Genomic DNA, 27463 nt, shown 5'->3' on the forward strand with positions numbered 1-27463 from the left:
TTAAAAAGCATTCCAATTAGAAACAGAGGAGACGGAGCAGGAAAGAGCTAAAGAGATCACTGATGAGAGACTTAGATAAACCGCCACAAACACACTGGCAAATTGAAAGAGATCGAGGAAAGATAGCGAGCTGGAAACAGAAAGACAAAGAGACAAAAAGACAAAGAAGAAGCCCCCCAAAAAAAAGCATTGGCCAAAGAGAAATTAATTAATGACTTTGAGGAGAATGAGGCGAAGAGGATCAATGGAGAAAAGAATAGACAATAGGAGACAGAATTAGATGAAAAGGAGAAAAACATCCTGTCACAATGGCACATCAGAGCCCGCATGTGGCACCACTTGATAAGAAGCGTCTTTGCCACCCTGCATGCTGGCACCCCGAGTCCCTCCTCCTCTCCCATCCCCAACCATCTGCGCCATACAAACACACCAAGCTGTCCGTCAGCAGCTCGAGCTTCACGACGTCGCCAGTTTTGTGACATCACCCCCCCTCCCCCCCGATGACCACGAGGGGGCCCCCAGATCAGTGACATCATCAGCCCAACGAGCGGAAGGTGCCAAACAGTTAGCTCCCACGGAGGAGGATTTGAGTCATGTGAGCTGGGACTCCAACCACAGCAGCTTAATGGTTATTCTGGACAGGGCACAGAGAGAACCAGAAAGACGGGAGAAGAAGTTCACAAGTTCCGCTCTCCTCCCTCTTTCCTCTAACACCCCCCCCCCCCCCCCCCCTCCATCTTTCCATCTAAAATGGCTGTGAACAGCTGTGGGTATTTGAGTTCGGCTTACACACCACCCAGCAGGGCAGCGCCCGCTGGCCAGGAATGACTGACATCTGACAAAGAGGAGATAGGCGTGGGACACAGCGTGGCAAAGTTCAACACGGGGACGACTGACAAGTGGAAATCCGCTCACCGAGAATAGAACCTCACGTCCTCAGTGTTACCTTACATTTTATGTTTTGTTTTGATTGACTGATTACTCATTCAGTCCACAATAAAATCCAAAAATAGTGAAAAATGCATCATTTCATAGCTTTCGTCCTGATGTCTTCGAGTTGCTTGTTTTGTCTGCATGACAAGCAGACAAAAAAAAAAAAAAAAAGACATTTCATTTTCATTCATACAAAACAGAGAAAAGCAGCAGATTAAAGAATGAAAAAAAAAATGTAGAGCATTTTCTGCCAATTGACTTGTCGATGAGATGACTGCTTGTTTCAGCCCTCATGACATCAGTTTTATCATGTCCAAAAGAAGTGTACTTGTACATTTTTTTTACAATAACAGATACATGACTTTAAGAAATACATAAGCTATTGTCAGAAGTAACTTCTGCTCCTGTTTCTCACCTCAAGTAGAAGTGAACTTTTACTAAATCAATCCTTCATTTAATCTTTAAGGTCATAGCTGTTTCTATGTTTGTGTGCACTGAATCAGGAAGCTTTTGAAGTAAAAAGCTAAGTCAAAGGGTAAGTCGGGACAAAGAACATCATATCCATGGCAACAAATCAATTTTCGAAAGGGGTGACAAGTAACGGAAAAAGAGAAGTCTCCAAGATATCCTAAAAAAAAAAAAAAAAAAAAATGAGAGCACTTGGTCTTTCTCTCATACACCCATCAAAAACTCGATATCAGGTGAAGTGGAAGTGTTCCAGTATATAGAAGCTATAACAGTTCTTCCTCAGCCCGGGCAGGTATCCAAACAGCCTCCACAGGCTTTGATGAAGTGTCCTGTCATGATGTCAGCCTCCATTGGTCTCCAGCACACCTGGGACCTCCCTCACTCTTAACAACTTCTGGCTGAGAGGAAAGCAATGAAAAGAAGGAAAGAAAAAAAAAAGACGAATAAAGGGAGGAATATAACTGGCCTCCGCATTCACAGCCTTTGTGTCTGCTCCTCACTCCTCCCCATATCCTTTCTTAACCAAATAAGAATACAAAACTCTGATATGGATTAGTCGATATCACCTATTCTTCTCTTTTCTCTCCGTCATCTCCCTCTCCTTCCTCCTCCTCCTCCTCCTCCTGCTGCTGCTGCTTGCTGGCTGTCAGCAGGTTAAAAAATGGCTCGGCACTAGCAAGGGAGAAACAATTACTCATGGCGCAGGCTGTATAGACATTAGAAGCTCTGTGCTCCTCTGCGATCGCGGGGCCATGTGTTTCTAATTAAACGGTGCACTGGAGGAATTATCAAAGCTTAGGATTGCATAATGAGCACTGGCAGAAATCTGCGGCGGGCGGTGACACTCTTTGTCTCAAGAGGCACACAGTGGTTATATTGAATTAAAATGGAAGCGTGTCAATAAGTGTCCGGGAGAAGCAGTCGTTTTTGTTGTGACAGGATTCCCTGATTATCTTGTTTGTACTGTAAGAGATTTTCTTTTTACACCATCATCACTTAGAAGAGTCGTTTTATAGCACTGCTAAAACCCGACGGTGGTCAAAGATTAAGGAATTCATTCAAGGGAGCCTGTGCACGGCTGTTTCTATTCATAAATACAATTCTGCCTTCAGATCCCGTTTCTGTGCTCGTGTGACGATCACCAACACCTACCCTGCTTTTCATCACAATCACACAACGCCAGTTGGCCAGAGACGGGCATTCAGCTTGCCAAATGGAGGCATGTTCATCTTTACACTGAGAGACACTTCTGTAATAGACGTCAGGCCGGCTTTCGTAAAACATCACACGTGAGCCTGCACACACATGTGCTCTCCACGCAAGGCGCGCACACACACACACACACACACACTAAACACGCTTAAATCCTGGTCTCCATGGTGATTGTTTTAGTGCCCATGTGAACTTGCCCCCTGCATCTGTTTCTGTTTGTTCCATGTGTAAAAAAAAACACAATTACTTATTCATTACCACGACTATTTTTTTTTTTTCATTTTCTACAGTGTTCTTCGAGCACCATTAATGAGAACAATGAATACCAAAGCCAGAATGCAACCCGAAGAAATAAGTACGGGGGAAAAAAAACAGTTCCAAATTTCTTTTGGGCCACATAATATTTGTTAAAGCCTCATCTTGTTTTACTGAGGATTGCTTAAGACATGATACACATGTTTGCCATCATCACAGCCATCAGCGCACAGTCCAAGTTGAAGGTTTTACACTTCTAACAAGGAGAGAAGCTAGAAAGGGAAGCCTGCCTGCTTTGCGCCAAAACGTCCATTTGGAGCAGCGAGTCCATCTGGTGGACACACAGAGTAGTGTAGTTCACGTTCAATTTTCCAGTCTCATCCTAATCCTGTTATTATAATGTTCAACGCAGACTCTAGCCAACACTGAAGTGTAAAGTATACTGCTGAAGTAAATGGGATTCTGTTGGGGGACATCTCCCGTGCAAACATGTGTAAATAGATAGTCCTGGACGCACGCGCACAAAAAATGCATGCAGCTCACTGTGAGCAGCAAAGAAGACGCCAGCAGTAATGTGAGGCATGTGTGTCAGAGACCGTCTGTGTTATGTGGAGCATGAATCCTGTTCTGGCGGAGCACAAGAAGTGAGTGGTATGTGTGTGAGTGTCTGTGCGATGAAGTGCTGAAGTCATCCAAAGTTGCTCTTCCTTCCACACACACACACACACACACACACACACTTGTGGTCACAGTATTGGTGAAACTTTCCCTGCCACACAGAAGAAACAGCTTACCAATGTCTGCTGAACTGTCTGTGCACCAAACCACACTCAAAGTTCAAACTGTCACAAATAAATCTTTTAGCCATCGTGTCTACAACTCAAATCACCTGAGAGCAAAAAAAAAAAAAGAGGAGTTGACCCTTGAAGTCAAAAGTGTAATTCATTCATGTAAACTTGTACTTCTTTTATTTACAGACATATTCCTGGACTAAAAATAAATGTATTTGCAGATATTTATGGATATATTCAAATAACCAATTATATTTTCATTAACACCTCGTATTAAAATGCGTTTTTGTTATTAGGTTCCGCAAACACAGTGATTGGATCTCTATATTTACATTAGTTGGGCTAAGACTCGTCAAATATGGTGAGCTGTTTCATCTCTCTTTTGTTTTATTTTGCTTTAGCACTGAAGCAGACTTCTCTTCCATCCATCGCATACTTTCCAGTATTATTTGAACACCGCTGTGTCAGCACAGTGTTATCAAGCCTTGCATTACTTCTGTACTTCGTGAACGGGCTTCAACCCTTTATAAATCCCCTTTTTTTTTTTTTTTTTTTTTTAAGATTCACTAGCTGACTGTTACCACATGTAGCTTTTGCTGGGCTTCGTCGAGATAGCAGGAAGAGTTGGAGTTCTTTCAACATGTGGGACTGATGATTTCCTTCAGAATATGACCAGGTTGTTCTGCATGCAATTACACGTTGCATTAACATATAGTTTCCCATGTCCAGATAAGTTATCCAGATGCTGAGGACATGTTAATACCTCACGTAATGGGGAATTTACACGTACTTTTGGGAGCTTTTTACTTTTTATACTTTTTACTTCATCAGAAAAGTCCACCCTTTTCTCCTCCCGTTTTCTATTTTGTTTGCATTTGATGCTGCATTTTGTTTGTCCCGTGTACTTTTTTTCACACGTTAAATCAAAAAGTGGGAAAGTAATGGGAAGTAGTTCCTTTAAACTGTCTTTACAGTACATAATTTACTCAAACTTGCAAAAATTTAATACACTCAAAGGTAAGTCCACTTTTCTTTTCTTTTCAGGCCGATTCAAACAGTTTATTGTAACAAGCGCATACGCGACAAAGTTTCTCGATATCAGTAAAGGTCTACTTTACACGAAAAACCCTGCGAGTGATGCTCGCTCTGTTTAGAAATGGCATCAGCTTGTAATCATTTTACTTGCAAATATGTTCCACAGATGGGACGCATCAGACACCAGCACCGACCACTAGGACATTCAAAATCATGTTCACTGGATAAACCCTGATTTATTGAGACACATTTAATCCGAGCTGGTGTTGAAAAGAATATCCAGACGTGAAGACTCTGCAGCTCCCACAGCTGCACACCTTAAAGCTGAACACGCACCCTTCTGTCCGCGAGGAACGAAATTGGGTGCGTCGGGGCCTATACGGCACCACACTCCTATGAAATACTATACACTGTTTATATTTCTAAATCTGCATGAGAGTTTCATGAATGTCAAAATAATATTCATATCAAGGATAAATTAAAGATAAATACCTCGCTGTGCACTGCTGTCGTGACACCGACAATTTGGATATTAGTTTTTGTAAACACATAATTTCCTGATCAGCCTGATCACGAGGAAATCCATATGGTTGCTTTATATGCTGTATTAGAGGTGTGTCGAGTCTTACACAAAAGAATGTCAGATAATTCAGGCGGTAAAAATGGATACGAGTGCTGGCAGATGTTGGAGAAGTGGGAGAAGACGAGGGCTTTAAAACTTTGCAATACTGTAATGCACATCCGAAATAAGGTAAATTCCTGATCAACTCAGATTTGACACGTTAAAACGATATTAAACCTGTGTAACATGTTTTTGTTTTTTTTTACATATTAACAGAGCATCTCATAGTCCCTTGTAATGTTTAAGAAGCCAAAAAAGTGATTCAGCAATACCTTTCTATTACATGATCGTTAGTACATGAACAGAGTGTGACACTTAAGGCATGCCCAAAAAAAAAAATCCTGCCACAGTAAAAAAAAAAGCAGCGCTTTAAAGAGATGTTTACTATAGAATAAAATGTATAAACGGAGTGGGAATCTTTGGATGATTGTTTCAAAAGTTGCCTGCAGGTTTTCAAAAATGCTATTTGACAAAAGCTTTCTGAAGCGAAGAATAAGCATCACACTGGGATGCCGGGGCATTTTCATTTTCTAAGTCCAGACATCTTTCCCCCTCCCTTTCCACCAATTTGCCATCTGTCTTTATTGCCTCTATCTTAACTCTCGAGGCCATACGCTACGATGGCAGCATGCCTAATGTCTTCGTGTTTACTTCCCAAAGGGCATCAGTGAGCCTGTTTACTGATTACAAACTCTCCCTCTCTGTTTCTTGCTCCGAGCTCACACCAATCTCATGACCAAGTCAAGGTCGCTCCCATGCTCTCCTCCATGCCATCAATCTCGGAGGAAGAAGCAGAACTTCCTCTCACGCTATTTGGTTGCTGTGCCCCCTTCTTTTTTCTTTTTTTTTTTGCATATGATAAATACATTCCCCTTCCAAATATCATATCCGCTCCTTCCTATTCTATTCATCTTTGGAGCATAAACAAACACAGGTTGACAGACTAATCTGTTTTTATACAAAAGCTTTATCCTTTCCAGCTCACAGCTCTGTGTTTAAACCAACACCACTTCTCTTCATTTCAGGGAAAGCTGTCCGTCATGTGTTTCATTGACTGGAAAGGTAGCTCTTATTGATATCCTGCAGAAATCTTATACACAAACTCCATATGTGCGTTACTTGTACAGATGTGCAACCACAAACAACTGCACATGGGGCACTCAGTATGCTTTCGCACTAAAAACGTTGTTTTTTTTCTGAATAAAAGAATTTTTCAAAACAAATTGTTCCAGCTGCTTTTGCCTTTTTGTGGGATTTTCTTTATCCTGTACAGAAAATTGCAAAGCTGTAGTTTTTGCTTGTGCATGCAAACCAAAGAGCAATCCATAGGGTGCGGAGACAGACTACAGCCAGATTGTAAAAGTTTACAGACTCCAGCCATTGCTTTAAACAGAAACACCACTCGGCTCATATGAATTACAGTGTATAGACACCGTCAGTAAATGCCAAAGAAGCCATGTTAAAGTTCAGCACCAGCGACATACTTGAAGCATGAAATTCCAGCGCCTTGTTGGCCCGCTTTACCACATAGAAGCAACGCAGCATCCATCACTTTGAAACCCCCTCTTTTTTTTTTTCACTCTTTCTACTCTTTTTTTTTTTTTTTTCACTCTTTCTGACTTGTCCTGGGAAACAAGTCAGTCACGTACGGTGTAATGTAAGCAACTCTGATCACATACCACAAATCACAACAATCTATTCAGTACAAAGAATGGGTGTTACACAAACACACTGATACACAAACCTAGATGATGTAAGCACACTAATTTAACTGTCGGTATCTATCAAAGTGGTTGATGGTGGTCAGTTACACAAAAGGACATCACTCTTCATGTCAAAGTTTCAGCACGAAGGCACAGCTCCTGAGGACGAATCGAAACGATTTTTTTTTTTTTTTTTCCATCAGTGCCTTACTAATTACTCACGATGATACCTGTGCTGGAAGTTCAACATGTCCCGATGTAGGTTGTGTAACCCGGACATCTGTTTGGTATCAATCAACGCCTTCATCAACGTGATGCTCATCATCATTATCAGACAGGAGGTCTTTTGAAATGCCGTCTTGAAACACTTTCTGAAGTTTGTTTCCATATAAACTCATTCTCCCATGGACAAAGACCCTCCCACACACACAGGGAAACACACACACACAAATACTTCAGAAACCACAGCGCTCTCAACTGTGGGGGCGGGGGGGTGCTGAGAAGCAAGTGACAAACACTTTGGCATCTGGAATAGGCACTCACAGCCCCACTGTCAGATTTCTGTGCGACACATAAATATTACAATAAAAGTCTGGGAGTCGGTCATATTAAATTCACCTCAGTAGGGAAACTTGTTCTGGATAGATTTATTGTTGCTGGTATCAGCACAAAACTGTAGCATCTCAAGCTGCCATGTCTCTCTATGATGATATAATGTGACATCACCCATAACCCAGATTATTTTTTTTTTAATATATATATATACATAGGTGCCATATTTGTAATTTGTTGGGGCGACACAATTTGGGCAACACGAGACAACAGAGCCGAGATGAGTTAAGTTGCAATTTTCTTAATTAAGTATGATGGCAGAGAAACAGGATGTTATTTAAAGTAAATTGTTACACCCGAAAACATTGCCTGCATTTAGACAGCATTTACTCACACTCTTAGCTTGTGATGACTTGACATAAATTCGCCGTCTCTTCGTCACAGATTGAACTGTGTCTGCATGTCATGGCCATTTCCACCAGAGATTCCAATTTCAAAACTATCCAGTAATGTAATAGCACATAATTCAGAGAAATAAACATAATTTTGCGTGACACAACTATTTATCTTTCCTGTTTTTCTAAACCTGCCGGTTCACCTTGGATCCCAACCAGCAGAAAGGGAACCACTGCCTCAAAAATTGTTGTTATCTTGACATTCAAAAGAAAAGAAAACAACCGAGACCCTGACTTGTGACAAAGTAGAGTTGACTTTGTATTTCCAGGGAAATCTAAGGGATTTCCTATTGATATAGTTCATAGTGAGCATTTTTGAAGCCTTTGGAGGAAATGCAGCAACTATTGTGTGCCTGGGATGAGCGCATGTCCACTTTGGCACTTACACTCATTTCTAAATGCCAATAAAAGTATTTTTTGCTCAATAAGGACAAATATTCGGTTTCGATTTGTGCTAGCGTGCTGGTCTTCGGGCTCTTAAGCCTTGACGTCCAGTGGTGAAGTTATCTAAACATGCGATCTCCTTCCCGCCGCCTTTGATCTTTGCAGAAGTCTGTCGAACACATTTACGGCCAGAGCTAATGTGTTGCAGGCCAGACGCACACTCGTTGAGAGACGAGTCGCAGTATGAAGGTCAACCTCGATTTAGAAGCCGAATCTGACAAGAGGACTGGTTTTGATCTGGACCAAACTGGGCCACGCAAACTCGACCTGGGTTCTATATTTCATAATAAATATCAAGTATGATTCATGAATGATGCTACTCTGCTGGATCCTCGAGGTGGTGAGTCGTTAAACACTGGAAACACAGGGCAGGTACTCCCTGTGTTATATGAAGGTAAATTCAGATTCTGCCGTTACACAGTACAGAGTCACTAAAGCACCTGCTGTTTGCAGACAGACAATTCAGACTTATTGTATCTTAATTGATTGTCATGTTCCTTTAAAGTCCATTTCCAGACCATTTTAACAGCTGACTGAATGCAAACTGACATTCAACCTAATGTGACCCACCTTTGTAGCAGTCTGCAAGTCCGACGGTCTTAACTTAACTTCAAATGTCTTCCTTATGAACGGTTTGCCTCAGACAGGTCTGGTAAGCTGCAGGGCCCAAGCAAAAAAACAATCCATGGACACCGGCGTCATCCTGGTTCCAGACACGTATTGATTCACAGGACATGCAAACCGAGGCTCTTTCAAGAACCATGGCAGCGCAACAGATCTTGAACCAGACTTGTGCACCTTCGGGCCGGTTACAGTGAACACAAAATGCGTTACAGACGTTCTTTCCCCCACGCATCTATTATGACAAAAGGCGCAGCAGCTCTCAAATCACCACAACTGAAGCCCCGAGTATTTCTGCACATATTGAACACAGGTGTACTCCCTGAGGCCAAAAGCCAGAATACGTTTTATGAGCGCTGAAACGAACGTCTCTCAGACGAAGAAAAGCCATCACTCAAGATGTGTGGTAGCAGGCCAACGTGCGGGGGAACACGCGCTCCGGGTACAAACCGCAGGTTACTCCTGCGTTCACCTGTGCGCACGCAAACGCGCGCTGTCGGTCGACAGATAAATGTTATCGAAGCACGCGTTCTTCGGTAACTTCCACGCAGCTGCGACGTGACGAGGACGGAGGCTGGATGCGACCAGGCCTCAAACACATGGGAAGTGGTGAACCTCCAGCTGCTCCCAATTCTCCCTCACGGGTCTGCTTCGGGCAAAGGGTGTAAACCGCACGCTAATGTGTGCAGCCTCCCGAGTTGTGCGCGCGCCCGTGTTTCTGTCTTGTCAGTGTGTCCGCATTGCGGCGTGCGTGACATCTGCGGGAAATGAGAGCCATCCTCCGATAGCTGATGAAGACGAAGGGACTGACAGACTCTACGTAGGCTCGCTGAAGGCACATTTTGGAGAACATCCAAAAGTCTTTTCAAACTTTTTCCCCTCTTTTCCTAAATGGGTGACAATGATAGATCGCTCTGAACCGACACGGCGTCTTCGAAGTAATCTAGAGCACCGAGGAGAAAAAAAAAAAGAAAAAAGAAAGAAAGAGAGACGGAAAAGTTGTTCTTCAAAAGAGTTAGGTCATATGGCAACAATATAGCACAAACAATAATGCATGAATAATCTTGTGTGCATGGCATGGTGTATAATATGTAGAGACATTCCCTAAACAAGACCCTAAAAGCACGCAGAAGTGCACAAGCTCTGCATCATGGATGAATGTGGTTTCAACTGGGAACACAAGAGATTTTTCCGATGTGGAATTGTGGGAGACCCCACACGTAACGGGTCAGTCCGCGACATCGTCCTACTGAAGCCCGCACGTTGCACGATAACGTGAAAAAACCTCATCCTGGGATCTTACTCCAGCTCGCATTATCTTGGAATACTTTGCCACAGTTCGTATAAATTACAAATACATGAGGTTATTAAAGCAACGACACGAATATGATGAGAAAATGCAAGTCCATTTTGAAGAGCAAACTGAATTTGACGCGCGTGTTAATCGGCAGGCACTTTACGGAAAAACCACAAGTGATGCGTTGTTTTTTTTTAACAGGAATAAATTCAGTTGCATTACTGCAGCTTGTCTATTACAATAAGCAGCAAAGCAGGGTTCATCTCTCACGCATCAAAGTTCCTGATTCAATCAGGGACTAACACACAAGACAAATGCAGTTTCTATCAAAAACGCTAGCTCTGATTTCCTAATTGTTTGTAAATGTCCCTTTTCTTTTGCCTGATGTTTTGATGCTCTTAATGGTTTTATGTGAGGCGCTTTTAATTGCCTTGTTGTTGAAATGTGCTATAAAAAATAAACTTGCCTTGCGTTGCCTAATTTGGCAGGTTTCTGAGGCTCTGTCAAAACCGAATCTTTACAAAGACAATAAAACAATCAGGTAATAGTTTCCATTCCTATTTGGGAACTCTGACCACATGGCAAAACCATCCTGGCTCCATCAGGTCATCGTCACGTAAACAGCATCATTTGAGATGCTCTAATGGATTACAAGAGTACACTGCAGCAAATGGAAAGGCTTCGTCTCCCTCTAGTGGCCTACTAAAGCCGACATATATCTTGGTTATACGAGTCTATGGCAAAACGTTACATGCTGTAAAAACTTGACAAAAATCCCTCATGGACAAACTAGATAAATAAACTGACTTAACCAAACATCATTTTCCATAATCATAACCTAATCAACTGGTGCACCGCCAAACTGCAATCATGGCATCGTAACATTCTGTCAACACCGGCTGTACTTGTCTTTCATTATCACAATGCAATTTCTTAATGTAACGATATTTAAACATTTATTTATGTCTTCCAGATCAATGTTTTGAATACAGCAGCCGGTGGGTGGGGAACACATGCCAATGTTATAGCTCATCAACAATCAGTAACATACATCTGCACCCTTCATTTGGAAGTCTTATCAGAAACACAATACACACAGTACACACAAATCCTTAGATCCCTTTACAGAGAACGGCGTCTCGACCACGGCGTCAGATTCTTGTGAAGGTTTTGAATGTTAAAAAAAAAAAAAAAAAAAAAAAAAATGCCAGCCGGATTGTTGAAACGGAGGCAGCTATATCCAGAGAGAATGCATTAGTCTTACTTCATAAGATGTAATACTTACTGAATAACATTTAGTGTAGTAGCTATACTATAGCAACAAAGGGGATGGCAATTCAAAGATTAGACATAAAAAGCCACATGGCGCTTGCTTTCTTTGACTCACAGAATGGCCAGCTTCTTCATTGGAGAGACCAAAACCTCAGTGTCTTGGAAAGTATCAGAATAAGCATAAAATAGACAGAAGATGAAGTGTGTTGATGTTAAAACTCTTAGATGTATTCCTTGTATATACCGTTTATGGATGTATAATACATGAACAGAGTATAGGTAGAGTAGATGACCAGTGCCAGCCACTAGGTGGAGTTAGAAATTCAGAAATGTGTTTGCAGTCAGTAAATGACTTTTGTTTCATAGTTGGAAAAAAAAAAATATATATATATAGTCCTCATGTTTGTAGCCCTACATTTGAGTATTACCCGTATTAAAAATGTCATTATGACCACTATCATACGGTTCAACATGAAGTGCTAATGTCAGGAATAAAGGCATAACTAGAAATATAAATATAGCCGATTTCATTTGCTGCAGTTTGTCACAGTGTGTTGTCAGCTCCCTTTAACGACTTCGGGCACAGAATTCATACATAATCATTTACCAGTGGAATGAACAAAAAGGCACATTGAGTTTACAAAAGATACAACGACAAATCCCCTTTCTTCACTAACATGGACATAAGAGTAAGAGTGCCTTTACTCAGCTTATTCAAGTACTGGAATGCAGTATATTATATAAATCTGCAGATAGAAAAGATGTTCAATCAATTTGCATCATTATTAGTTGTGTAACAGGCAATATGAATGAACTACAGCCCGTTTTTTCAGACCTGCTCAAATTAAAGCATGCGTCTAAGCCAAGGCAATGATGTAACCAGATATGATGCTTAAGTAAGCCAAGATCGCAGTCAGGGAACATCCATCGGATTTTACCACAACGTACAAGAAGGAGTTTAACGTCAGCCTGTTTAGTCAACGGCGTGATTAGTTTCTGACTGTGATGTAGGTGAGCTGAAACAAGTGTGCGCACTTGGCTTAGATCAAGTCAGAATTCATGATTCCGAGGTTGAAGTTAGGGGTCGGCAGGTCAAGCTCCATCTGCCTGTTGAAGTGGTGTGTTGGGGGGCCGGTGTGCTCAGTAAGGCTCCATTTTGATCCTTCTGTACAAGCAGCAGGTGAACACCATCCCACAGATCTGAAAACAGGAAGTGTTAGGTCAAAGAGTGCCACTCTGTCACCTTGCAAACTGCAGGAAGCTTGCATGCTATTTATTGACTGTGGGGGGGAAAGGAGGGTTAAGGGTGATGGAGGTTAGAGACTGCTGGAAAGTTGGTTGCTGTGGGGATGTCAGGAGTCAAGGCGCCATTACTGCAGCAACACATGTGTGCGCGCAGATTTGCATAAACGGAAACAAAATGAAGCAGGCAGTGGGGTGACAAAGCCGATCCATGCACAAACATGAATCTTTATTGTGTTTTTTCACAGCAAAATGACCCAAAACTAAAATTTACTACAGTAAAAATATTTTGCGGTCAAAAAAGTCACAACTATCGTTCCAAATCATTGTTTCTTAAATTCTACGATCCTACATTCATAAACATGGATGATCAGATGCTGTGATCTCTTGACATTAAGGTGAGCATACAGATGGAAGTAGAACCAGAAGGAATCTACATGATCATTTGCAGAAGCACTGCTACGAATGAGGATGGAGTAAAGATTGATTGACGCCACGGGGGCCTACCGGGCCTGATGGATGAACAGGCAAGTGTCCAGATTCCATCTTTGAGTATTTAAAAGGCCTCTGAGAAAGCCTTGTCAAACGAGTCAGCATTGTTTATTGACTCATCACTATCTCTCTTTAAGCAAGTTTCAGACTACTTCCCTTCGTCTCAACCAGCAGTGAAGATATGAAGAGGCACAAAGGAAGACCGACATTTCAGCTCAGAGAACGATGACATGAGGTATAAAGTTTAGGAAAAGCAGCTTCTCGGCTTTTTGTTTCCTTCAAGCTTAATTTCAGAAGACGGGTGATTTTAAAAAGCAACAGTGTTAAATAAGAATAATAAAAAAAATAAATATATATATATATATACATACATATATATATACATATATATATATATATACACACATGCAGTTGGGTGGCAAAATTGTATATTTAGGCATCCCAAACAACTCAAAGTCTCTATTCAAGAAAGTTTGTGATAGTCTATTTTAGATTGCAAGTAACTATAGCAACAACACTAATGCTTTTTGTAAGTGGTAATCTAACAGGAGGTATCAGTATAAAAATACGATGTGTATGATGTATTATCTATTCTGTCAGTTGCAGTAGATTTGAAAAAAATTCATCGAGGTCAAGTAAGGTAATTATTCCAGCTTCCAACTTCTGTAAATATCAGATTAAAATGGAATTATATAAAAACCGCCTAATATATCCACCCCATAACTATTTACCATCTTCGTAGAAAAGTACCATGAAGTCTGACAATAAGGTTCCATTTTAAAGTACGGGAGTAGAGCAAAACCTCAGTAAATACACGCAGCTAGCGGAATGAAGCAGTACTGTGTAGAGATATGGATCATGCTCTTGTGAACCAAATCACTGTGCAGCAGCAGGTCGCGTGTGATTAATCAAGCCATTCTCAGGATGTGATTGACCTTTCTCGAGTCGTCACATCCTTGTCACTCCTGAAGCCCCGGATCACGACATGCAGAGCAACAATCTGGAACATGCAGCCAAAGCCAAGCAGCAACATGTTGGTTCATAACGCAAGCAGACAGCAGAGCTGCACACTTAACACAGAGCAGGCAGCACCACAAGCACAAACATGTAGTCAAATATCAAATATCCACAATGCCCTCCAACCTTGTCTCTCCATTAGATTAAACCCTCAAGGCGCTCTAGAGATAAATTACAATGCACCAAAGTCCTCTTCCTCTTCTTTATAGAGCAGATAGATAAAGCAGGCTGTCAAGAGTGCCCCGGCCAGCTACAGTGACACACATAGAGTAAAGACATACAGTTCAACGCACCGAAGACAGATTAGTGTGGTACACAGCACATAAAGGTTGTTTATGCTTTAGGTTTTTTTGACCAAAAGCTACAACTAATCTAACATGAATTTAAGCAGACAGACATACTGGATACGTTCAATCAGTGTGACATATAGTACAGACAAGAAGATCCACAAACATGAAGAGAGAGTGAACAAGACATGAAAGGAAAGCAAATATTTGCTTGGATTAAAAAGTGTTCAATATAACTAAACAGGCTGATATAGAATTTGCTACTTTATGTGCATCTGTCCAGGTATATTCAGCACCTCATTTATATGTTCAGCACAGTCCGTTTAGATCATTTGAGGCTGAAAAACAAGCCTCCCATTACAGCAACGGCTGATGGAAAGCTGCATCCTTTAAATGCTCCTCTAAACGGCAGCAAGCGCCACAGAGATTGCATGACTGGTCATCGCTCATGTTTTGCAGTTGCAGGTCTCCATAATTATGGCAGAGAAATTCAGGCCTCATGTCTTTATCTCTTTTCCCGGGCGCCTAATTAAAACTGATCAGCATGCAAAATGGTGGGCATAGAAACGTCCATCAGTCTTACAAATACCCCTGGAAAATATCAGCGCAGGTTTGTTTGGTCTCGGGTTTCCCTCAAGTTAATTTACAAAGCGGTGCGCAGCTACAGTACAAGAGGGCGGTCAGCCTGCACAGAATTACGAAGAAGAAGAAAAAAAGAATCCATATATGCCTCTTTGGGCTCTGCAAGGCTTAAAAGCTTGGGTCCATTTCAAAATGGGACAAATCTAATAACAGGAAATCAGATAATGATGACAGAGAGACAAAGGTGAGATGAAAAGCAGCATCCATTTCGAGGTTGTGGACCTGCCATGGTACATTTTTCAGTAATGGAGAGATTAAAACCCATCAGCCTGAGTATTGTTCAACAAAAGGGCAGGATTTCTTTCGCAAAGGTTAAAGCAGTTTCTCATTTTTGATTAAATAATAGTTAGACTTCAATAAATCAGTTTACTCAGGGGGAAGACAGCATAATTGTTTTCTGCTTCTTCAACCACCATCTGAACTACATGTCCTATTTTACTCACCTGCAAACAGGCCACTCCTATCCCCACAGCACCAATGACCAAGAGGTGGTCCGCCAGGAACTGCTCCAGCTTCGTGATGCAACCGCCCTGCAGAGTCCAAAGTTAAAAATCGTATCGCAGACAAAACATACCTTTTAACAGATCAGATTGTACACTTCTTAAAGTTTGCTCTGTCTGCATTTCCGCATGGCTAACATCAAAACTGCTGCAGCAAATAAGAAGACATCCTGCAGGACACGCGTGGGTTATAACACAGATCTCAAAAAATGACATTTGATTTTTCATCCCGAACCTACACGCGAAGGTGGACATATTCATTATGTTTATGCCTCTGCAGATGATGCGCCGTGCGTGGTAAGAGGGGGGAGCTGAAGAGTTTGACACGCGAAGGTGGAAAAGCGTACTCGGTGCAGCAAGGATAATCATTCAAAACCTCATCTATTATTCATTTCCAGAAAGCTCATTTCATCAGAGAAAAGCTTCAGACTACAGTATTATTTTGTCCTTGTTTTCCTCCTTCTCTCTATTATATTTTAGGTAGTGAAATATCAGGGCATGAGGAAATTTTTAAAAGTGCTCTTGTGAGTGTACGGTAAACATTTTGGCTGTGAAATATTGTTGAACTTATTTTGTGTCTTTCACAGTCTAAAATAAGGCAAAAAAATCCGTTTCAGAATAATTACATTTGACACGAACTGTTTGAATTAGTCAGTAAATTGTATGAAAACAGCAGGGATCAAAGACTCATTGATCTGTAGAATACGGCTGTGCCATTTTGGATCGTCCACAATATTCAGCTGTAATTCTTCTATGGTAAAAATTTGTCCGCTAGCGGTATTCATGATAACGCTGCGAGAGGACGCATTTGCATCTATAATATGGACATGTCGCATGCGCTTTCAAACAGGAAGGAAGAGTTCGTTCCTAAAAAAAAAAAACAAGCCCGTCTGCCATTTAAAAATGGTTTGGCTACAAAATTAATTTAACTGGGGAGGCTGTGGCTCAGATGGTAGCGTGGGTTGCCCACTAATCGGAAGGTCGTGGTTCGATCCCCGGCTCTTGCTGTCCTTGGACAAAACACCGAACCCTCCGATGGTGTGTGAATGTGCTCATGCATGGCAGCTCAGTCTCATTAGTGGGTGAAGCGCTTTGAGTCCGCAAGGTGATAAAGCGTTATGCAAGTGCAGACCATTTACAATAGTTCAGACGTGAATCAAACGTACATTTCTTCTGTCATGTCAGCTAGACGACAATGAACAGAGCAGCTAAACAATCACCCCGAAGAAGAGCACAAGTTTGTCATGCTTTAACTTTTGCCAACACACAGTCCAGCTGTAAGTAAACTCCCTTCCTCCATCTTGGTCTCCGTGGTCTTGTCTGCTGTCTACGATCCAAAAAACACTCTCTTGATATCACTGTAATGGATATACAGCAGGTAGTGACTTTAAAAAAAAAAAAAAAAAAAAGAAAAAAAAACTGCCCTGCATTCAGCTGTTACAAATGGTTCTTATAACCCATCTGGGGGCTTGATCATCCATTAACTAACCATTGTGTTATTTTTGAACAATTAAAAACTGTACTCTATATGGCCCAACCCCTACTTGAGAAATTTCAACACAACCCTATGTGATAATTGTGTGTTAGGGCGAATCTGGTTGTTGTCGTTCAGCTGTTCTCCAACGGCGTGTAGTCCACTGACCTCCACCTTGTAGATGTTGGAGGGGTGGTCTCTCTTGCCACAGAGAGGGGTGACGGTCTTACAGCAGCTGTCTGGCACCACCCTGTTTCCTGCCTGCTTTGAGGAAACGTACACGCTCAGCGTCCAGTCGTGGAAGTCGTTGCTGCCGCAGCACTTGAACTGGAGAGACGGGGAGACGGAGAGAGAGGACTTTGGTTTCATGATGTCACAACACTGCAAGAAAAGCATACATCACATCTTCTCATCGTAATGTGCGATCCCTTTTTGAAGTTTAATATGTTATTTAGCTGAAACCACTTCCTAACGTCTGTATTTTTTTTTTTACACTTTACAATTTTGGCAGCTGAAAGGAGAAGCATTATTTTTCCTGTAGCTTTATTTTTCCTGGCGATTTCCTTTTCCTTTTTGGAAGAACGATCTGTGTGAACTGTAATGGAATACTTGAGTTTAATAGGATGCTGAAATGCAGTAGAAGACACTGCTCATTACTCTACTTCATGCGTGTATATGACAACTGCAGACAGGATAATGAAAACTACAAATTCCAAGGTCATGTTGCTGAATAGGGCAACGTATAATCTTACACAAACTAAACAAATTATCAGAAGGTTTGGCAAATATATTCCGTACATCCTGTTGTAGTCTGTCCACAGCTAAAGTGATGGCCTCCTTCCCTGGCTGGGCGTAGTTCTCCGTCATAGTGTGGTTGAGATGCTGCTTCAGCTCCTCACTCAGCTGGAAATGATGAACAACGAGAGAGACAGCAGACATGCACAGTAAGAAACGGTGTGTTGGAGAGGGAGAGGGCGGGGCGGGCTGCTAGAATATCATTTTTGGGAGAGTCTCAGCTAAGTCTATTTTTGTAACCACACCGAAAGCACGAATTTGTTATCACCCACGGAACACATCCAGTACACGCAGAACAGGAGAGCAAAGAAGTGTAGGAGCAAAGAGTGTAAAAGGTGAGTGTTGGAAGTGAGTGGGAGGATTGGGGCACGATAGACGGGTAACATTTCCCAGCCATCTGTGATCACACAATGCAAAAGATAAGGCTATAAATTTAGCCCTGGATGCGTGTATAGATTTGTGCACGCGCGCGCGCACACACACACACACACACAGAAGAGATGACAAGAAATGGAGAGAGGATGAGAACCCTTATCTTTAAAGTGATTCTGAACCCATTTCCATTATAATAAATGTCAGAGCTCACCCGCAGATAACAAGTTGCTCTTTGCAGTCCTCGCTGACTGACAGGCAGATGTTTGGGCGATAACAAGATGCTAAGAACTGTGTTAGCTACACAGACAGACTGGTCGTCATCGGAGGTTCACCTAAGCTGCTGTGTTGGGAGGCCTTTAAAACTGGTGAGCTTAATCCCGCACCCTCCCTCTCAAGGCGGTTTATAGTTATTAGGTTTTGCCGTGCACATTACTCATTCCACTGATTTTTCATACAACCTCAATTTATGTATGTAAACAGTTAGATCATTTATTTTCTAAAAAAAAAAACTCTCAGCACCCTTTTAAAAAGGTGTATTTTTCTGCTTTTAGACATTGTAAAAGGATGGATACTTTCATTGGTGTGGTGAATTGCCAGTTTATTTTCAGGCCTTCAACAGGAGAGGTGGTGCTCAAAATCACAGGTCTCCCTCCCGCCATAGCATCTGTTGCCCAGAGATGTTCAAGCTAAATGCAGTTAGATGTGACCTGCAAGAAGTTGCTGAAGTGCAGTTGGATTCTGTAATGGTAGCTTGTCATCAGCAGCAGCCTCACACAGCACATGAAGAAAATGCAGCAAAGTCCAGGTGGGCCCGAGAGATGTCACAAATGTCAAGCAAGTGTACAAGAGCCAACACAAAAATATAAGAAAATCTGTTTATTTTTAGCCTTTGCCTCACTTCCTTACTGCCATCTTGACAATTGAGTATATTCCAGTTTTCCTTCACTGCAGAGCTTTAGCTATTTTGCAGAAGGTGCTGCTCTTCGACGCACACCCAGAGGGAAAACAGCATATGTGCAACTCAAATCCAAAAAGCAATTAAAACATTCCCCCAGCAAAACACCAACGCTGCCTTCATCCAAAAATGATGTCAGCTAACAAAACTGCAAGAATATTTTCAAAAGAGAAACATCCCAACAGATTAGTTTCACGACGGTCATTGTGAAATAAGTTTTTAACGTTATCTTCCAAATACAGTGTGAACACAGTACAAGGCTAACCCTTAAAAAGTCTGACCACTGTGGCATCCAGGTAAATGCTGTACTAGTTCAGATACCGTTATTTTTGAAAAGTTGAATTGCAGTGTGAGCATTATGTCTCCTGAACTGGCTTTACGTTTAACTACTGAACTTGCTTTGGCAGCTTGGCTCTCATAAGTAATAAATAATCAGTAATCCCTTACCCTCTGGTAGTAGACATAAGCCAGCACTCCAGCCACCAGTTCAATCAAGAAGATCAGCAGCAGGCAGAAGAAATACTGTGGATGAGAAATGGCACATAGGGAGAGAAAGGACGGGAGCAATTGAACAAATTAGACCAAAGACTTCAATTCACGCAGACATTTCAACTTCAGAATCATCAGCACAGTTGTCGCCTCAACTAACTCACTGATAAGTCGAGTTGCTTACACTCTCAATATAAACTTCCATCAACTGTCATTGTGGTGCATCTGTCACTTCCAACACAGATGGCAATGCTGCACAAAATGAGACAACCGGAAAGCAATTTGACAGACTGTGGCATCAGATTTCTCTCGGGTATCTTTCACGGAGCTCTCGCCACTGCTTGAAACCAGCTCCATTGTGTATCATAATAACCGACGCTCAAACACCAGCTTGGTAACAACTAAATGAAGGCGTTTTAAATATTCACAACCACATAAACATTCATTTCAATACTGCAGCAAAACAAAAGGATCAGAATATTAATGTAATCAACGACTAAAAATCCATACCTCAGCAGCTAAAACTAAACAAGGCATCCAAAACCAAACAATAGGGGCTCATCGTGAATGACAAGCGCTCTTGTACGTGCTGAAAAAACAGAATGTAGTTATGTAAACTGTGTATCAAACAGACTGCACACACATTTTAAGTGCTTTGACAGACTGAGTGAGAAAGATCAAAACTACATATTTCTCGAGCACAAACTTTTCATTGTTCATGAAATGGTTCCCACCCCCCCTCACAAACATGGCCCATGCTACATAATGCAAACACACACACACACACACACACACACACGCACACGCAACTAATTAGGCCCAGCTGTCGCAGAGCGGGACAGAACAGTGTGACAGCAGCACCAGTGCTGCTTCGCTCGAGAACATTATGGAGAGACAGATGCGTCGACCCGACCCGCGACGACGCACCAAACAAAACAAAGACAAACTATTGGTGACGAACAGCAGCGGGGAGGCAATGATCAGTTGTTCTCCTCTATTTCGGAGTTATCGCAGTAAAAAATAATGATAATAAAAGAAACACAGGCTGTTCTTTATCGCCTTGTTACAAGATCTAAAAAAAACACACAAAAAACACTACAGTGTGTGTGTGCATGCTGCCCACACAAAACACTAACTTCACCCCCTCTGTACTCACACACTTACTGTACATCCTAGTATCACTCATTACTCTCGCAAAGCTGATCTATAAATAGCACATCAATGTAGCTGGTCTTGGAGAAAAAAAACCTGCATCACACATTCGACATCCTCTACCCATCAACCTCTTTCACTCCTGCAAACCCCCTTTTGCTCTCCTATTGCTCCATCCATCACCAGCAGAAAGACACATCTATAAATAGTCCTGCAGCAGTGAACGTTCACCTCCCGCCTGCTTCTCTCCCACTGGGCCCCGTCGCTATAAAATAATGAGGACAGCAAGGGCCCCGCCACAGCCATTTGTCAGCATCTAGTGAGAGACCTTAAGACTGGGGTTATCACAGATGAGTTGCAGGTTATGTTGTTGAATAGGTGTCATGTAGTTATACAGATCAAGCAAACCTTCGTGTATATGTGGGCAAGCATCGAGATGACAATCTAGGACCACCAACCAGTGAGTCGGACCTTCAGCATCATTATGTTGGCCGGGCTCAAATGCCCAACGTAACAAATCACCAACCTTTTCCAGAATAGAATGTTTGATATACGTTTTCCTTTGATGTATTTCCATCCATGATACCTCTTCAGTCCTTATTTTTCATAATGATGTAAGGTTGCAAATTTGCAGTTTCACTGATGTTCACTGATAAATATATTGTGATATTTCTTGTTAATATTTGTTGTTCATATTAAATGGCTAAATACATGAATGAACTTAAGATTTCTCAGAAAACTACAAACAGCGACATAAAACTGTTACCTGTTCAATAAGCAAATGTGTGCAAACAAAATGTAATACTGTTGTAAATAAATGTATGAGCACTCTTGCGAAATATAATTCACACACAATTTCTTTACACATCCACACAGTACTATACAATTAAGCCACACCCTTACAACTACAAGCAGAGGTAGGAACCCCCTCCCCGTGTCTCCCGTGTCCCCCGTGTCCCACCATAGACAGACAGCTTCTTTGCTCCCGGATCACAGCACAGCAGCCCAAAAAGCCCGTGACCACCACCAGGCTGCCAGCCAGGATGAGGATATATGCCGAGACAGCAAAAGCGCTGGAGGCCAGCAGACTTAAGTAGTCACTCTTCTCCACCAGTGTCCAGACTCCTACACCCAGGACAGCAGCTCCACCCACCTGGAACAGAAGGGGGGAGAGGAAGAAAGGTGGTAGTGGGGTGATAAAGATATCAGAGTATAATGGTTACATTGAGAGTGTAGCAAAAGGTTAACAACATAAAAGATTCAAAAAAATTACATAAAGGCACAACAAGAGGATGAGACATAAAATGGGGAAACGTGGCGTTATGGATAACTTGAACAGAAGACAGAAATAGCTTCAAAGCCAGTCAGTTAAAAGTCAGACGCATAAAATGCCGGTAGAGCAAAACAGACAAGTACAGCACCTCTCAGGGCCGGAAATGACAAATAGGAAGTGAGTTCAATGCTTTCAGATGAGTCACAGATATAAAAAAAAAAAAAAAAAAAAAAGCAGGAACACAAGAGGAAAGTGGAAGAGTGGGAAAACGGTGCATTAAGGAGGGCAGAGAGAAAAGAGAGGAAATAGATAGAAAAATAGAAAAGTGGCCACAGGAGCAGTGGGATGTCAGAGATCAAGTCCGGCCATAATGTCCACTTCCTCACAAACAATCCTGAAGGACTGATAAAAAGGTGGCATCCAGATCTGTTCTTCTCATCTCGTGAGTTTCACAGGCGGACAAATAGGAAATGCCTCAGAGAGTCTCACCCCTTCATCCTCCCATCCCTTTCCTTCAAAAGCAAAGGCCACTTACTCACAACAACACATGCCCAACCAAGGAAGCACCACTTATATATATTGTATAGGGCCCTATGAGAGATGACTATATTTAACAAGTAAATTAGTTTTAATATAGAATTATAACAAACTGACATATTTCTAAAATGTTTTAACATGGGCCTCTCAATTAACCTCTCTGCATTAGTGTCCTGCCATCTTTACTAAAACTGTTCGTATGAGAGGCATTCTTAAACAGCTCAAATGCATTTAATCTGAAGTCAGTAACAAATCCACGTGTTGAATACAAATCCCTAAAAATCCCCATTTAATATGAATACATGATTGAATCCATTGCATCCCCATCAAAGTGGATTTAGGATATTAATCAAAGATGGCCAAGCAAATTTTAATTGAGTTTCATCTAAATTGATATTCAATCCAAGTTTTAAGACAGAACACAGATATTTATACATGCCTATTTAGCAAGATTAGTAGCTACATGTTTTGTCAGGAAAGATGAAAAGAGGCAATATAAAATTATGACACTGTAAACACAAAAAAAAATCAACTCGCAGCGAGCCCACATTGAAATCGTGCTGATGAAGCACATCATAAGAAACATATTTACAAGATAGCAAGGATCAAAGCCAACAAGGCATTGCTCCCAAGATTGATGTACGTTATGATGGTGCAGTGATGGACAAAAAAGGAAAGTATAAAAAGAGCGGCGTGGGTACAATATGGAGGAGAGCCTGTGGCTCACGGAGTAGAGGAATGCATTAACTGAAGCCTGAAGAAGAAGCTCGTTCCCTTTTCTCTCTTTAACCTCTCCCACGCACAGGTCGAACTCGCTATTCAAAACCTTCCCCTTGACTCCGTCTCAGACTTGGTTTTTAAACTTAAATTTAAAGCTTATGTAATGCGGTGAGATTTTTGTGAGTAGAGGATAGGTTTATAAAGACCACTGCTTACTCATTGCCACTTACCCAGAAGAGAAAGTTGAAAACAAAGAGCAGGTACTTGAGACACACCGTCAGCCAGTCTTCTTGGTCATCCTTGTAAACTGCCGACATCTTCCTTCCAGCACTTCGGTTGTGGGACGGCAGATTTGTCTTTCTTTGTGCACAACGGAGATAATGGGAAATTCAAAATTTTGCAGAAAAATATTCCTTCAAAAACTATGAAATCATGCAGTTCAAAAAAATATTCTTCATATGTCGCATGAGCTAAAACACTGCAAAGGTGTGGAGGGATGGTGAGTTTGACACTTTCCTCAATTGTTCCCTTTAATACTGAATGTCATGGCAGTAGTAGCATTAAACAAAAGAACACATGACAAAGATAATGTGAAAGAAATAGATAAACTAACTGACCGGTTACATATTAATCTACAATGTATAAGAGAGTGAAACTTTCTATTGCTCAGTGTCAGTCATTAAATATCTTCGTCTTATCTCTTGTGTTTTGCCTCTGCCACCCAAATACTGTAATGTTTATTTGAGGCAAAGGAAAAGAAGTGGAATAAAAGAATAACCCACAAACAGAGACACTACCAGGAAACTCAAGCGACAAAAGAGAGCTGAGCTTATTATGACATGTGACCACTCTGCATATAATGTGTGCCACAGCAACAGAGAGTAATCAGCATATTTTGTTTCACAACAGAGATACAGCTGCCCGTCAAGCATCACAACAAAAGCAACATCTCTGCAGTATCAAGTCATTTTTCAGTATTAACAATTTTCATGCTTAAATACACTGTAAAATAAAGTTACTCGAGAACTGTTCTCACATTTGTACTCCTTCGAGACGCACACAACTCCAAGTGGATCAAACAGTAGTATCGAGTAACAATCCCAAAGGGCCTTTCGGTACAACTGAAAAAAAACTTCACTCATACTCCCAAGCTGATATCATTTTTCTTTCATCACACTGCAGCCTCTGATATTGTAATGCTAGACTAGCAATACTATTTTCCCACTGAAACTCGATCTGCTCTACGTTCATTATCAAAGTCGTAATAGGAGTGTATCTTACTGGTTGTTTAGTGATGCTGCATCTAACTTCACAGCGTTACCTCCTCTTGTTATATCACAAAACCCATCTTTAAATTATTCATAGCACTGAACAGACCATAAACCTCGGAATGATTAATTGAGCGTGCAGTTTCAGTTCCGTAAATAAAAGGCCATGAGGTGGGAAGCACTTCCACACCATAAAACGGATCGATACACTATACGGCAGGTATTGTTTTCAGTCAGCCGGTTACACTTCCAAAAGAGGAGATTGTATTTACAGGATCTGGGTGAAAATGTGTTGGATTGATAATAATACTGTCCCAGACTTAACTAGAAAGAGGTACAGCAAAATATGGCGAGCTTTGTTAGACATGTTGGTTTGTCCACAAATACAAGGAGAAAAAAAGATTTATTTGCCCAGGTTTTCAAATATTGGATCTTCCTTCATCCATGAAATATTGAACGGAACGGAGGTTCATTTGCGGATATCGGCCGCATTTTCTATAGTTTCCAATTGTTTTGGATAATCCACAGACTTTATTCATATGGACTAGTTGATTCATTTTTTTTTTATTATTATATGACATCTTAAAGCACTGTTACTGGAAAGGCACATTTCCGATGGTTTGGTTTCCATGTCATTGTTTTTTTCAATGTCACAAACACCCAATGATGACAACACCCATCGAAGACAAACACTGATACATCTCAACAAGCTATCTGTTGGGCGTCCGGACTACTTAATACAGCTGGGCAAAAAAAAACAACGCAGATTAATTGCCTTATTTATACAGCATTTTAACTTAAGGTAATATTATAAAGAGTAAAAACTAAAATACTGATAAGTAAATATACAATACGTATCTCCAGTAGGCTAACTTAAGGCCGTGACAACGACAATGACATCCCTGCTATATATATATATATATATATATATATATATAGTATACAGAGTTTTAAAATCTGGTGTCTGATGAGACATTCCCGCACTAGCTGGATGAGTGCATACTGTGTGCTCTATGGGTACACCAGAGGAACCAGTTAACTTCCGGTTTAGCCCTATGCCAACTCGAACTGAGCTGAAATAATTAAATTGTGCCACCAGACTTCCCAAATGTTTTCGGAACAAATGGATCAGTCATTTCGCAAGGGTTGTGATGCTCAAAACAATTCGCCCACCGTTTTACAGTTTCGAAGAGTAGACCAGAGCCGATGACGCAATAGGTAGTGATTTTGCAATTACTCTCAAGTGCAGAAGGGGGAGACAAAAGTTTCGCACTGCAAATTAAAATAGTAACGCTCCAACAAAAAGTAATTTGTAAACGTTTTATCTGTCACCTAGAAGAAGAAGAAAAAAAAATACTGTTTAATGAACTCACTTACTGGTTAACAATCTTTTGTTAAAGTATACTAGCCTGAGTGAAGTCCCTAAACTCGTAAAGCCTCTTTAATCCAGATGCGTGGACTTGAAACGACAGTTACCAACGTGGTTTCTTCAAGGAATAATAAGCCCTTGTGGACTTTGACCACTGCAGGTGTCCTTCAGCGTTACAAGCTGCAGATAAACAAACGGAATCTGTCTCTTTTGCGGTTTAAGACAAACTTCCCCCCCCCTCCCTCTTCTTCGGGGATGAGACGTGAGCCCGAGCATCCTGGAAAAAAAAAAACACCTGCGACGTTGATGCGCAGGACAAAGTTTAACCGAATTATTTCACAGTTGCGTCGACAAACAAACGTTTTCGTCTCACAGCCGACCAGATACTCACCGAACCGACGTATAGTGCAGGGGGGGGGGGAAGCCCTCGTTTTGCAGTTATTCCCGTCAACCCCAGAGAGTGCAGCACTGCAGCAGTGGGCGTTTTGTCCAGTCAAAGCTTGTTGCTTTCAGGCTGTCCGAGACAGTTTGCGCCGATGGTGCGTTTGAGTGCAGCTCGTAATTTTGACACAGGCAACAAAGCGTGGTTTAGAAATAATAGCCACAGCAAGGAGCCACAGCCTTTCAGTTTCAGCTGCAATTATGTTCCTCACATGAGATATATATTTTGAACGTAACGAAAAGTAACGAATACTTACTTTTCGCAAGTAACGCAAAGCTGAATATCACATTTTATATTTGTACACTGAGAGCTGGTCACACTCCTGGTTTTATACACCTTAGTTTGAAGTGTGACATCTGGTGCTGACTCGTCGAGGACCACCTGAAAATCTACCTGCAGCATTACAGGAAGGATTTTAACTGACTTCCTGTGTTCCTTTGCGTCCTGTGCTCTTAATTTGGAAAAAAAACAATGTTCGTACCTGATTTGCCCCTTTTATTGTTTCATTAATGTTGCAGTTGTGTAAATATATTTCTGTGACACACTAATCCCTTGGAAAAATGGAGGACAAACTGTTTTCTATCTGATTTTATCTGTTTGCTGAGAAAACATCCATTACTGCTTAAAGTACTTGCTTAAAGTAACGTAGCAACAAAGTAACAAAACATTGGTACGAGTAACGAAAAGTAACGCAAACACGCTACGAACAGATCGGGTCCAGTGTACATCCAGGACATGGTCCAACCTTACACCCCATCCCGCTCCCTCCGCTCT

The 27463-nt window shown here is 41.4% G+C and overlaps 1 protein-coding gene across 4 annotated transcripts in view; it reads right to left on the bottom strand.

The window, feature by feature from the left end:
- The window catches only part of tspan11 (tetraspanin 11), an 83090-nt gene extending 56362 nt beyond the window's left edge, over positions 1-26728 (bottom strand). For 2 of the 4 annotated variants that reach the window (XM_069164948.1, XM_069164945.1), the window contains exons 1-7: positions 26639-26728; positions 23841-23970; positions 22042-22233; positions 19887-19961; positions 18113-18217; positions 17483-17641; positions 15784-15870 (exon numbers count right to left, since the gene is read on the bottom strand). In XM_069164948.1, the coding sequence (XP_069021049.1) occupies positions 15784-15870; positions 17483-17641; positions 18113-18217; positions 19887-19961; positions 22042-22233; positions 23841-23927 (705 nt within the window). In that variant the 5' untranslated portion in view covers positions 23928-23970; positions 26639-26728. Of the gene's footprint in view, positions 1-11327; positions 12861-14537; positions 14662-15783; positions 15871-17482; positions 17642-18112; positions 18218-19886; positions 19962-22041; positions 22234-23840; positions 23971-26638 lie in introns of those variants that run through there. The other 2 variants (XM_069164946.1, XM_069164947.1) reach the window with 2 other exon arrangements.
- Between the last annotated feature and the right edge of the window lie 735 nt (positions 26729-27463).

The sequence above is a fragment of the Embiotoca jacksoni genome, unplaced genomic scaffold (assembly GCF_022577435.1).
Source record: "Embiotoca jacksoni isolate LCO1_2020_lvr unplaced genomic scaffold, fEmbJac1.0.p SCAF_32, whole genome shotgun sequence".
In the NCBI taxonomy this organism is placed as follows: Eukaryota; Metazoa; Chordata; class Actinopteri; family Embiotocidae; genus Embiotoca; species Embiotoca jacksoni.